This window comes from Marmota marmota, unplaced genomic scaffold, assembly GCF_001458135.2.
Source record: "Marmota marmota marmota unplaced genomic scaffold, marMar, whole genome shotgun sequence".
Classification (NCBI taxonomy): Eukaryota; Metazoa; Chordata; class Mammalia; order Rodentia; family Sciuridae; genus Marmota; species Marmota marmota.
This window is the reverse complement of record NW_026000119.1, coordinates 2550529-2564857: the sequence shown is the minus strand read 5'-3', so window position 1 is coordinate 2564857 and position 14329 is coordinate 2550529. Positions and strand designations below refer to the sequence as shown.

At 41.8% G+C, this 14329-nt stretch overlaps 1 protein-coding gene and 1 pseudogene across 2 annotated transcripts in view; one reads left to right on the top strand and one right to left on the bottom strand.

Annotated features, from left to right (window-relative positions):
• Positions 1-249: 249 nt before the first annotated feature.
• Positions 250-8673, bottom strand: LOC107153619 (annotated as a pseudogene).
• Positions 7740-14329, top strand: part of Gpat3 (glycerol-3-phosphate acyltransferase 3) — a 69394-nt gene continuing 62804 nt past the window's right edge. The window contains exons 1-2 of one of the 2 annotated variants that reach the window (XM_048784727.1): positions 7740-7947; positions 8516-8812. In XM_048784727.1, the coding sequence (XP_048640684.1) occupies positions 8672-8812 (141 nt within the window). In that variant the 5' untranslated portion in view covers positions 7740-7947; positions 8516-8671. Of the gene's footprint in view, positions 7948-8073; positions 8225-8515; positions 8813-14329 lie in introns of those variants that run through there. The other variant, XM_015499209.2, reaches the window with a different exon arrangement.

Below are 14329 nucleotides of genomic sequence, written 5' to 3'. Positions count from 1 at the left end.
TGGGTAGTAAAGGCCATTCTGATGAGGTCTCAGACGGAAATGAGGAATGAAGTATTGGAAACAAGAGGAAAGGCTATCCCTGTCTCAAAGTGGTGATGTCTGAGTTGTATGTTTAACCTTGTGATGAAGTAGGACATCTGGCAGAAGAAATTTCTAAACAAAATGTTTAAAAAGCTATGTGGCAACTTTTTAAAAATATAAAATATGTTTATTGGGTTGCTTTTCCACTCATCCTGATTTGGATTGCTTTTAGTGCTGCTTCCTCCTGAAGGTACATCCTTCTGTAAGCCTTGCTTTTCCTCCTACAGGCAAGGACAGTGGAGCAATCAACACATAAAACTGGTGATTTTATAGCATCCTGGGCATTTACATCCATAAAATAGGAAGTGGGGCTCTGTACCAGGTACTTCTTGTGTTTCCCCTTCTCTTCTGGAGAGGGATGAAGGAGATCTTTTGTGAGTAGCCTATTCTCTTGGGGAGGTCATCACCTCCAGAAAGGTGAGTGTGGCTACTTTAAAACTGCTTATAAAAAGATAGGAGAGGAACAGATTATTTTAAAATTGAATTTATAATTAAAAAGAAGCAGAGTAGAAATGTTTGGAGTATTCACATTCTGACCTTCTACAGAACAAAAAAGCATGCAGAGCTTTTGATAAAGGGGTTAACACTGGTAGAAGCCAGCCAGGTGCTATTCACAGAGATAATAGGAGAAACACCCAAAGGCATTTCAGAAATCTTGCAGGCAAGCCAGGGCTTTGAGGGCAAGGACTGTGGAGGTGGACTAAATTGACTTCTGTTCATTATAAATTACTGAGTCTGGGCTAGCATGGCAGTACATTCCTATAATCCCAGCTACTTGGAAGGCTTGTTGCTGAAACCTCAGTACTTGTCCTTGATGCTAATCCAATAATGAGGACACAGTTTTGAGAAAAAGGGGAAAAACAGGTTTATTTCTTTGCTAGCAAAGGAGAAACACAGCGAACTCCTGTCCCAGAGGCTATGATTCTGCCCATCAGAATAGGGAACTTTTAAAGAGATGATTCAAAGGCTATATCCCACCTGTTCTCTGTCTGGAGCTGTAATTCACTTGTTAATTTGAGAGGTAATCATTTCTGTGATCTTCTGGTACCATCCCCAAAGTCCAAATTACTTCTGTCCTATGGTGCGTGTGTACTCAAAGACAGATAAATCTGTCTAAAATGGGGGGAAAAGATAATCCTGTTTCCCCTGAGATTAGGGAGGGAAAGAGATTACGTAGGAGCAGGGAGAGAGGAAGAGAAAGAAACATGTTCACCTGAGGCCCTCAGGTTTATGACTGCTGATTTACATGTAACCAGTGTATAAATGGGTTGGGGAGAGGAGAGCCTGGGCTTTCTGGTCAGAATCTTCCCTTTCCCCATGCATATGCACTTTGTCAAACTGTATACTCACCCCTTTGAGACATTCCATTCAATTGAGGAGGCGTGTACTAAGTATGTCAATGTATGTAAGTTTGCTCTTGGATAAAAATTATTCTCACCACTAGTTCTCAATACTACTTTGAAACTTTTTTTCCCCTTGATGATGTCGGGGATTGAACCCAGGGCCTCATACATGGTAAATATGTGCTCTACCCTCAGCCTCTCATTACTACTTTGGAAACTTGACACAATAGATTCAGACATCAGATCTTATGCCAGTGGTTCCAATAGGACTGTAGATTAGAATCTGTGAGGTCACATTCTAGATCCAAGGGTGAGGCTCTAAGCCCACCCATGAGGAAAAATTGGATGTGTCATAATTATTCTTGAAAAATTCCCTAGGAATTCTCTGTCATGGAGACCATCAGACCACCTCCCACCAGGTCAGTTTATCTTCCAATAATAGAATAGATTCATTGTTTCTTGGACTGATCACAGAGGAAATAGTTGCCTGACTTTTAGGGTTGAATAGTTTGAAAACACACATGATAGCTTTAAACACTAGACTCACACTCAGTGGAGGAAATGTTCACATTTTGAGAGAATCCCAGGAACTGAAACCTTCAGAAAGAAAAGCAGATTTAGGTTCCCCATCTCAAAATGCGAGCTCAAGGAAATGGTTGCTATTTTAATTCTTACTCTTTCCATTTTTTTGTCATATAATTTAATTTTCTTACATTAAATAAGGCATGGGTCATGATATCTGAGGTACTGGGCAATTCCATATATACAATATGCCCACAGGTACTATTTTTGTTGTTGTTGGACACATATATTTGTCCTTTGGTATCCACAGGGGATTTCATTCCAGGACCCCTGAGGATACCCAAATCTATGGATGCTCTAGTACCTTATATAAAATGAAATAGAATTTATATATATTTTAAATTTATATATACTTTAAATAATTTGTAGACTAATTATAATACCTTAAACAATGTAAATGATATGTAAATAGTTGTTATACTGTATTGTTTAGGGAATAATGATGAAAAAGTCTGAATATGTTCAGAACAGACACAATTTTTTGGTGGGACATTTTCCATCTGGTTGGCTCAACATGCAGATGTGGAGGCTGACTATATAGTTTTACATAGGTGAGTAATTCTCTAAGTATGGCCTAGGGATTCCTGGAGGTCCTTCAGAACTTTCAAGGGGTCCACAAAGTCAAAACCATCTTTTAAATAATACTACTTTTTATACTTTTTTTCTCTGACACTTATAATTAATGATCTTTTTTGATGTTAGACCAGTCAGGCCACAGTTGCTAATTATTGAATCAAACACTAATCTAGGTGTTGCTGTGAGATTGTTTTGTAGATACATTGACTCTTGGAGACCCTAAATGTTATCTTGGCTCACAGAGAAAGTAGGAGCTTATGGAGGTCAGGTGATCGATGGACTTTTAGCTCAGCTGCATCTCATATTGCACCTCACAATTCCTTGCACCTGTCCTGTGGTTATTTCTTCAATTCTGGAATGCGTAATTGAAGTGGTTTACTCAGCAACTGGCAGGCCCCCCATGTTGGTTTGCTGACCTGGTGAGTGAGTGAATGAGTAAAAAGGAGACAAGTATATGTGCATATTGGAGGAGGGAGAACTGTGATGTGATCAAAGACCCAGAGAAGAAGAAACCCTAAATAATCCAGGGGAAAGCAAGAAAGGCTTTGTTGGAATGTGTTGGAAGTTATGAAGGGCTCCAGGAGATGTCAACCTAAAAAATGCCCCCTGGGCATGCTATTATCTTAATTTCTTTTTCTATAATGTTGAGGATTGAGCTCAGGGCCTTGCACAGGCTAAGCTGTTTTCTTCCACTGAGCAGCACTTCCAGTCCTAATTATTGTCAATTGCAGTTGTTTGGAAATTAGCAGATGCTAGAGGAGGCTTTTCTCTGATGTTTCCTTACTTACCTAAAGACCAGCTCTCTCAAAAGGAAATACAATTGCCTTTTATCCCCTCCTGGTTATTATATTCACCAAGGAAGTTTAAAGGATTAAAACTCATATCACAGAAGAGACTGAAAGTCAAAATATCACACCCAGAACCCAGAGGAACTTTATTCTGAACTGTTGTCTGTTGTTAAGGGTCAGGGAATGAGACCCTTAAAATAGAGGTTTTTTTTTTTTTTTTTTTTTTGGCATGCTGGGCTTCCTTTTTGCAGTACCAGGGATGAAACCCAGGGCCTCGCACATGCCAGATAGACAAACACTTTACTACTGAGCTACATCCCCAGCCTACAGGCATGCTGAGTTTTTGACCTAAAGGAAAACCTTGTACTGCTTCTATCCACCCAAGTATTGGAGAGAATTTCTCTGGAATCCCATTATCTGCATTAAGACCAGACTGCAAAAGGGTACACAACTGTCTTCCCTCTGATCCTTAATTCTCATTGTCCACCAAGAAGACTAAGGGATGGACTTCCCTTTCAAGATGATGTCTATCACTTTGTTTTATTTGAATTCCAAAGAGAATCTTTTTTGCACCATTAATCACCTTTGCTTCCTCCCTTCCCCTATAGAAAAAGGGCTATATAAGCTGCTGGATGATTCAGGACTAGTGGGTAACCACAATAATTATTTCCCTCTTTTGCATGTTAAGAAATGTGTATGCTGTGTGTCCTATTTAATCTTTGTCCATTTATTCCAGCAAGGCTTCAGAGGGCAGAGGAGAATTTTGCCTTTGATTCTATAGTGTTTTTCAGGTCCATTTAACACTCCTAAAATCATTATTCCTCTAAAATTGCCTACAGCTTATACATCCTTACCCCTGTGAAGAAGGACATAGAAGCTTCTAGATCTCATTGGGTTACTGGGAACTCTCCTTCTTGTGATTCCCTGTGTGTGTGATAAATTTGTGTGCCTTTTCTCCTTTTAAACTGTCTATTGTCTCTTTCCTTCCTTCCTTCTTTCTTTCTTTTTTCATACTGGAGATTGAACCTGGGGAGCTCAACCACTAAGCCATATCCCTAGCATTCCCAGCCTTTAAAAAAAATATTTTATGGGGCTGGAGTTGTGGCTCAGTGGTAGAGCGCTTGCCTAGCATGTGTGAGGCACTGGGTTCGATTCTCAGCACCAGGTAAACAAATTAAATAAACAAAATAAAGTTATAAAAAATATTTTATTTTGAGACAAAGTCTCACTGAATTGCTTAGGGGTCACTAAATTGCTAAGGCTGGCTTTGAACTTGCCATCCTCCTGCCTCAGCCTCCCAAGCTGCTGGGGTTACAGGCATGTGCCACCACATCTGGCTGTTAGTTCATTTTTAAACTCAACAGAGGGGGGAGAAAGAGTTCTTTTGCCCCTAAAAGTGCTTCAAGATCTAACCTAAAGTGGTCCGTATTTGGCATTTTAACTTGTGGCTATTTGGGAGTTATTGCTGGCTTTGAAAAAGAGTGTGGCATGAAGTGAAACTGTGCAGGTGCAGAAGGGGTGGAACACAGGCAGAAAGGTAGAGAGGAATGATGCAGGTCTGGATACTGAACAGTTCATTATGGGATGACTAAGCAAATATACAAATCAAGGTCAGTTATCATGAAAGCCCAAGAAAGGTATAAAATGAAATCAGAGGAAAAGAAAGTTCTCATAAAGAGACTGGAGACAAGGAATGCAAAACTTGTCTGGTAAATAAAATACTTCAACAATCTGATTTGCCTCCACATGTTTCAGTTTTGTGCTATAATTTGGATCTTGAATATTCCCCAAGACCCATATGTTGAAGGCTTGGTCCTTGTGGCACTACTGGAAAGTGGTAGAACCTTTAGGCGGTAGGCCTGGTGGAAGGAAGTTAAGAAGTTAGGTTTTTGATGCTGGGGATTGAACCCAGGTGTTCTCTACTGCTAAGCTACACCCCTGTCCCCCTTTTATTTTTTATTTTGAGACAGGATCTCACTAAATTGATGAAGCTGGTCTCAAACTCCTCCTGCCTCAGCCTCCCTAGTCACTGGGATTATAGGCATGCACCACCAGCACCTGGTGGATGCAGCAAAATTTAAATATACAGGCCCTGCGTTTGTGGTGCACACCTGTAATCTCAGTGGATCAGGAGGCTGAGGTAGGAGGACTGTGAGTTCAAAACCAGCCTCAGCAACATAGTGAGGCCCTAAGCAACTCAGCAAGATCCTATCTCTAAATAAAATATAAAAAAAGACCTGGGGATATGGCTCAGTGGTTAAGCAACTCTGAGTTCAATCCCTGGTACAAAACAAAACAAAACAAAACACCAAACAATAGCTCTAATCCCAATAACAACCTCTCCAGGTAGGCATTATTATCCCCGTTTTACAGAGATAGAAAGTATGTTGGGTTGAATTCAGACTTCCAAAAGGTATGTCCAAGCCCTAACTCCTAAATTTATGAATGTGAAACTCTTATTTGAAAAAAAGGGTTTTTGAAGATGTGTAATTAAGTGAAGGATCTTGAGATAGCATCATCCTGGGTTAGGACAGGCCTTAAATCCATGATTTATAAAGATTTTATAAAAGATTTATAAAAATTCATCTTTATAAAAGAAGAGAAGAAGGGCAGGGATGTAGCCAGTCATGTAGGGCTTGCCTAGCATGCCCATGTTCAAGGTCCCTAAGTTCAACCTCCATCTACCCCACACTTTAGGGGGTTCTGGAGGGGGAATGCCATGTGAAGATGGGGGCAGAGACAGAGTTGTGTCAAACTAGGAACTCTGGGAGCCACCAGGAGCTAGAAGAGTCAAGGAAAAATTCTCCTCTAGAGCCTTTGGAGGGAACCTGGTCCTGTGAGTTCACACTTCTGTCCTCCATTAAGTGACTAAATCTGTGGCAATTTGTTAATGCACCTCTAAGAAATAAAACACAGTTTATGCAGGATCCTGACTGCAGGAAGGGAGGGAGGTTCCTATGAATGAAAGGGACATAAGGGGAGGGGCAGGTAAGAATCCTCTCCTTCCTTATCATTGCAAGGATGAGCCTTTGTTACCTTTGGGAGCCAGTTGTAGATCCTTTGCATTTTAGGAGAGAAGGAGAACTTTTGTACTTGACCAGGTCACCTTCTGATCTCTGCATAGAGTTTTACTGTAGACACAGAAGTTTCAAAACAAAACCCCAAACCAAAACCGGTTCACAGTGTTGGTTATGAGCAATAAAAATTACACAAGAGCGTGTGCACTCAGTGCCAGCATATGGCTAAGCTGAAACATAAAGTTACCTGTACTGTTTTCTTTGTTGAGTGGACTTTGGTACAGTTATTCATCATTCCTTAGTCATTTTGGTTTGAGGAAATAAAAGAGGGAAAGAATTTTGCCTGAACATAGCATTAAAATGAGCCAATATAATCTTTGAGATTTTATGTAAAATATGAGGTATATGTATATATACACATATACATGGTATGTATATTATGTGGTGTAGTGCGTATATTATGTGGTAATATATAGACACACACATAATCATTTTCAGCAGGTACCAGACAGCTCTGACAGTTGTGTTTTCCTTGTTTCTGTACCCTGGCAGATGATAGCTGTTTAATTTTGAGAAACCAAGCTCCTGCCACTTTTTCAATCATAACTTGATTTCCCTCCCTTCTCAGTAGCAGAGAGTCTGTGACACCTATCTGGCAGGAGGCACAGAGGACATTTACATTCTTTGCAGAGGCGCTTATCATTCCCTGGCTCTGCACTTCTTCTACACTCTTGGCAGGATCAGTTTTTTTTTTTTTCCTTACAATATTTGTAAGAAGAGAAGAAGGGCAGGGATGTAGCCAGTCATGTAGTGCTTGCCTAGCATGCCCATGTTCAAGGCCCCTAAGTTCAACCTCCAACTAACCCGCACTTTAGGGGGTGGGGGTGGGGGAAGGCCATGTGAAGATGGAGGCAGAGACAGTATTAACACTGTCTCAATTCAGTTTGCTGGTCCTCACAGCTTTTCCACCTTAAAACAACACCCTAATGTTACCCGTAAAAGATTTTGTCCCATTAAGAGAGTTAGATCTGATTTCAGTGGTAATCTGTCCCCTGGGCAGCTTGATTTTCTTAGGTACTACGGTAGTGTTCAATATGCCTTCTCATGCTCCTTCTTAAAACCAGTTGGACTGCAGGGGAGTAAATACCATAGCAGTGCGGGGACGGAACCCCAAGGAGACTCTTGTCAGCTTGGTGGAGGCTGGCTCCTGCCTGGCATTTTCTGCAGCGTCGGTGGTGGATGGGTGGGAAGGAAGGTGGGTTGGAATCTTCCCCACGGAGGGAGTGACAGATACTCAGCCGTGGGTGGGGTTTCTGTGCTCCGGAGCAGGCAGCGGAATTAGGCGACTCGAGAAAGCTTTCTACTCTTCGGTTAAGCAAGATTTAGCCCCTCAACTCTGTAGGGAGGGACACGTAAAAGGAGGTGGTGGGGCAAACCCAGAAGCGGCATGTGTGGCTGCTCATCCATACGCTGCCTTTTCCTCTCCTTGAAAACCCTTCCCAAGAGGTCGTTTTACACGAACCCAGACAAGACCTTCGCAAGCGTCCGGGATAGTCAATAGTAGGTTCTGTGTTACAGATGGAAACTCTCCTCCAGAAAGGACCTTTGCTGAGAGCGCTGGGGGAGGTGGGGCGCGGGGAAGGAGGGAGGCCGCCCTGGAGGCTGCGGCGCTGGGAGCTCATCCTGCCAGGGAGCTCCCCGTTGGGTGGCAGAGGAGGTGGGGCAAGGGCAGCGTGCAGAAACAGGGCTCAGGACGCCCGAGCGTAGCCAGGCTCCAGCCAGCTTGTGTGCAGAGGTGTAGGTCGCCCGCAGGGATCCTCGCTCTGGGAGGGCCTCGGTGAGTCACCGCTGAGTTGTCGCAATCGCAACATAGAGGAAATCAGGCACGGGGTGGGGCGCGTTCCTGGCTGCACTCGTGTGCTCTGACCGCACGGCGGTGTCGCTTAGCTAGCCCCAGCTCTCGTCTTCCAGCCTGCGCTACCCGGGTCTGCGCTTGCTACCCGTGGCTTCAGGGTTCGCCCCGGCCTTTAGTGGAGAGTGAACCAGTCGGGACAAGGAGGAGCCGAGGAGGAAGGAAATTACCGACGTTCTCAAAGTTTTTTTTTTCCTTCCTCTCTTTGTCCGGCAGAGGTGAGTGGCAGGAGGCGGCAGCGCTGACCCACCGGAGCCCAGCTCAGGGTTCTGTGCTCTGCTCCTGGAGCTCTGGCCCAACTGCCCGGGGACAAGGACAGCTGTCGCGCCCGAACCTCCTCTGCAGACCTCTTCCGAGTGGGTGCTCTGAGCCATGGAAGGCGCAGACCTGGCAGGGAAGCTCCTGTCCACCTGGCTGACGCTGGTGCTGGGCCTCATCCTGCTGCCTTCGGCCTTCGGAGTGTCTCTGGGCATCTCCGAGATCTACATGAAGATCCTGGTAAAAACTTTAGAGGTGAGTGCCAGGAAGGATGCTGTGGCCTCACTGCTCTGAAGACTCTAGAGGGGACCCGGGGCTGTGGGGACTGAGCTTAGGGCTATGAAAGCCAGAGCCAAAATGACTCAGGGTCCAGTCCCCAAGGCCAGTAGTCGGAAATTGTATATTTTCTTTTTGGTCCTTAGCAGCGTGGAAAACAGTATCTTTGCATCTTCTGCAGAGCTGGAGGAATTCAGGCTGAGATCACTGGACCATCTTATTTTCCACCTGCTTGAAGATAGAAACACTTTACCTCAGTTCTATCAGTTATTATTTCACAGATTAGAATAACCATGGGGCAGTCTTTTGTATCAGTGAATTTGTTTATGGATATTATTCTGTGCGGCTCTCGCTTCACTCTCAGTTTTTACAGCCTCGTTCCAGAGGTCCTTTGGTGCGCAAAGATATCTTGTCCACAAAGACATTGTGTTCTACTTTATTTCCAAGATAAGAAACCAATTGCTGGATGGCAGAAAGAAATCTGATTTTATTTCCGTGGAGTCATGGAAATTTTATCTAACCAATAGCACTTGAAATGCCATTGCAAAGGTCTATTCTTTGACCTCAGTTCTGCCTACCTAAGGTTTTGTTTCCAAATTTTGCAGAGAAAGGTGTTAGATGCACGTGAGTCCAGTAGGGAATAACAGCAGATTACCCTTATTCAGGGATTTTTTGAGTTTCAAGGGTCTTATCAGGTAGGGAGGACAGGTATATCCACTTTTACAGATAAGGGAACCGAGACTCAGAGTTCAGTGGTTTGTCTGAACTAAGTATTGAAAACAGGAGTCTTAACTGAAGAGAGGCCCTGTAGGCTGTTCAGGTTTGTTTACATTTGGTACCAAAAACCTATTCCTTTTTTTTTTTTTTTTCAATAACTTGTATTGAACCCAGGGCCTGCATACTAAGCAAGTACTCTACTACTGAGCTACATCCCTAGTCTCCCAGCTCTGTTTTTCTATATGTGACCTTAGGAAGTCACATACATCTTGTACCTTGTTTAACTCACCTATAAAATAGGAGTAAAAATTGTACCTATTTTGGTATTGTTGCTTTAATGAGTTAAAATATGTCAAGCCCTTAGAAATGTGTCTGCATGTATTCATTGCTATGTATGTGTGTTGTTATTAAAACAATAATATGATTACTTAGATTCTGTCATCTTTGTTTCTCTAGCTTCTACATTACCTTATAATACGTGTTCCCATTTTTCTGCCTTTATTTTCTGTCCACTGGTAGGACATGGCTTTATTGCTCTTCTTCCTCAGTAAGGATGTGACTCCCAGATATACTATATAACCCATGGGACAGTGACTTATGCCTGTTAATATTCTGTTTTACTCCAGGTTTTGGTCAAACTTTCTCTTTATGGCTGTTTCTTTGCTGAGCCCTTAAAGTTATATTTGATTACTCATGTCCAGTCCTCATATTTTTATTTACTTATATATTTAGCAGTACTGGGGATTGAGCTCAGAGGCGCTCTATACCACTGACCCTCACCCTTGGACCTTTTTATTTTTGAGACAGGGCCTCACTAAATAGCCAAGGCTGGCCTGGAACTTTAGATTTTCCTGCCACAGCCTTGCAAGTTGCTGTGATTATAGGTGTGGGCTGCTGGCCTGGCAGCCCTCAATGGTTTTGAAGTTCTACTGTTTCTACTCGGGAGACATTTCTCATTATTGAGCTTTTCTCATTGCCATTACATTCTGAGTGTGGTTGCACTATGCCATGATTTTCCTGGCTGCTTCTTTCTGTTAGAACTTCTTCAGAATTCTCTCCCCACAGAGGATACTCCTTTTCAGCTGTTATTCCCTCATCTTCAGCACTCCGGAATGATTGAACTCTTCTCTTGTACAACAATATCATTTGGAACTCATACCCCAAGTGGGAACTGAGTGAAGGTTTATCATACATGCTGGCTTCCAGTTGCTTACTCCTGTCTATTTTACCTTTGTGTTTTAGGGAATGCTAAAGAGATATCTAAGGGCGAGGCCAGCTACTTGTTCTTAGCTAGGCAAATTTACTATCTTGATGGAATTTTCTCCAATCCAGGGTCTGGCTTTCAGTTTGCGGAGGCCTTGAGTTTTAAGGGAGTGGGGTGGGGTGGGGTGGGTACCAAGGATGGAACTCAGGGCCACTCGACCACTGAGCCACATCCTCAACCCTATTTTGTGTTTTATTTAGAGACAGGGTCTCACTGAGTTGCTTAGTCACCTCCCTTTCCTGATGCTGGCTTTGAACTCTCCATCCTCCTGTCTCAGCCCCCGGAGCCGATGGGATTACAGATGTGCGCCACCATGCTTGGCCTGAGTTTTGATATTTGTCTCTCTGGAGTTGAGAAGACTCTCAGAGATGAACTCCTTGACAACCAAGAACTTTAGTTTTTTCCAGAATGCCAATTTTCTATTCTAGAGTGAGATACACCAAGTAGCTTGGAAACCAGGTAGGTGGCACCACAAGAAACAACCTTTGTTACTAACACCAACTTATTAGGCCAGAGGGATGCTTGGAATTGAACAGAAATTCCTTTTGTAAGTCCACTGATTTGCTGGATATGCTGCCTGAAGCTCCAATGTTGGGGAGCAGTTGGGCTCATTAGGGAAGAGAGGTATGATAGTGATTTCTGCTTCAGGCTCAGAAAGGAAAATAGCAACCCTGGATTTTCCATCCTTTACCTAGAATAGTGTTAGATATTTCAGAGACATTTCTGTTAGGCTGGGGTTAGTATAGTGGATTGCTTTTCCCCACTGTAGGAATAATTCCTTTAAAAATTGTGCCAATTGCTAGCATTAGAACATTATGAGTCCTGGACAATATGCTGCCTTTTTGTAGATTCCACTCAAGACCCAGCCCTTCTGTCACTTATTATTGCTTAGTAAGTTCTCAATTAATTTGATTCTTGTTTTTGTCCCCATCTTTACATTCCAGTCCCAAAAATATTCTTTGGGATTTTTTGATCAGAATTGGATAGTTCTCTACTCAGCATTATAAGAGAATAAAATTATGGCATTTGAAGATAAATGGATGGAGTTGGAGAATATCATGTGAAGTGAAGTTAGCCAGTCCCAAAAAACCAAAGGCCAAATGTTCTCTCTGATAAGTGGATGCTGATCCATAATGGGGGGGGGGCATGGAAAAAACAAGGAACTTTAGTGGGGCAAATGGGGGGTATGGGGGCAGGAAAGATGGTGGAATGAGATGGACATCATTACCCTAGGTACATGTGTGACTGCACATATGGTGTGATGCTATATCATATACAACCAGAGAAATGAAGTTGAGCTGCAATTGTGTACAATGAATCAAAATGCATTCTGTTGTCATATATATCCAATTAAAATAAATAAATAAATTAATTAAAGAAAGAATTGGGGGCTGGGGATGTGGCTCAAGCGGTAGCTCGCTCGCCTGGCATGCGTGTGGCCCGGGTTCGATGCTCAGCACCACATACAAACAAAGATGTTGTGTCCGCTGAAAAACTAAAAAATAAATATTAAAATTCTCTCTCTTTCTAAAAAAAAAAAAAGAAAGAATTGGATAGTTCTCAAGTTTATTGGTTATAATTTACATACTATTTAAAAAGTTCATTTAGTTTTGTCCATATGTATTTACTTCTAGAAATTTAATTAGTAGTGGAGTGTTTTTTATATGACCTTCAACTCAAATTCTGTAGGTTGAATTGTATGTGGAGAACATTCTGAATGTGAAGGTATCCACTGAGCTATATGACTCTTTTCTGACCCCTTCTTAGTTTGCCAATTCATTTAATGTCATTTATTGAGCACCTGCTGCATGCTGCCTTCTGCATTGCTGGTTGTCTCTAGATGTGTGTATAAGTCTCTGACATGGCAAACTATTTGAGGACAAGGCTTGAATGCTTGGCTTAGTATGAGTTTAAAGAGTCCTTAACCAATGATTTCCAAGGGATATATAATAATTTATTAGTCAATATATGTCAATACAATAACTTTATATTGAGGAAAATTCTTTTATTTATTTATTTATTTATTTATTTTTCTGGGTACTGGGGATCGAACTTGGGGCACTTGACCATTGAGCCACATCCCTAACCCTATTTTGTATTTTATTTAGAAACAGGGTTTCACTGAGTTGCTTAGTGCCTCACTTTTTGCTGAGGCTAGCTTTGAACTCACGATCCTCCTGCTCAGCCTCCCAGCTACTGGGATTACAGGTGTGCTCCACCGCACCCAGCAGGGGGAAATTATTTTAGGAATAAGAACTGTGAAAAGTAAAACTTTTATCTGAGGGGATGTGTAGAGGGAAATTGATCCAGATGGTAGTGTGTATGTGTCAGAGTCTGTGGAAGGGTGAGTGTGAAGTTGTATTTATTTAACAGGAGCACGGATTAAACATTGAAATGTGCTGCTCTCAACTGTGAAAGTAAATTGTAAGGTTAATGACTGGGGTGAGAGTGGGGATGGATTGCTACTCATTGACTTAAGGTTCATGTTTAGAGAGAAATAAAGAATGGAAAGAGAATATAGAGTTGATAGAAAGGGAATGATACATACGATCTAAATTATCTAATCAGATATACAGGCAATGGACATACAATAGGACTAATTTTTCTTCGTGTGTGTGTGTGTGTGTGTGTGTGTGTGTGTGTGTGTCTGGTGCTGGGGATTGAACCCAGGCCCTTGTGCTTGCTAGGTAAGCACTCTAGCACTGAGCTACACCCCTAGCCTTCTTTTTCATTTGGTTTTGAGACAGGGTCTTGCAAAGTTGCCTAAGCTAGTCTCAAACTTGAAATCCTCCCACCTCAGTCTCCCAAGTGGCTGGGATTGCAAGTTTGTGCTACTGTGTTCAGCTTTTCTCCATTTTTCAGGAATAAGATGGAAGTATGAATGAGTTGCTACAAATTTCTGACTTTGTGGCCTTAGGTCACTTAACATCTCAAGCTTAGTTTGTACATGTGTATGGACAAATATGATGGATTGGATTATTCTGCAAATTAAAGGAGAATAAATTAAAGCATTTGATATACAGTAGATGCTGAACATTTCATGGAGTTTGGATTAGGACATTCTTTGATACTGTTTTAATTCATCTAAAATTAATTAATTATGTACCTATATGAAGCTAAGATTTAATGTATCTTCAGATCTTTGGTGAGTCAACATGTACTCAGAGCAGATTATTCCTTTTTTTTTGTATATTATTTTTACTCTCTCCTCTCTCCACCAATTAGTTCTACATTTAAAAAAATTATAACTGAAGTTGTAGATAGACACAATATCTTTATTAATTTTTTTATGGTGCTGAGGATTAAACCCAGTCCCTCACATATTCTTTTTTTCTTTTTTTCTTTTTTCTTTTTTTTTTTTAATTTTTTATTGTGGGTTGTTCAAAACATTACAAATTTCTTGACATATCATATTCCACACTTTGATTCAAGTGGGTTATGAACTCCCACCTTCACCCCATACACAGATTGCAGAATCACATCAGTTACACATCCATTGATTTACATATTGCCAT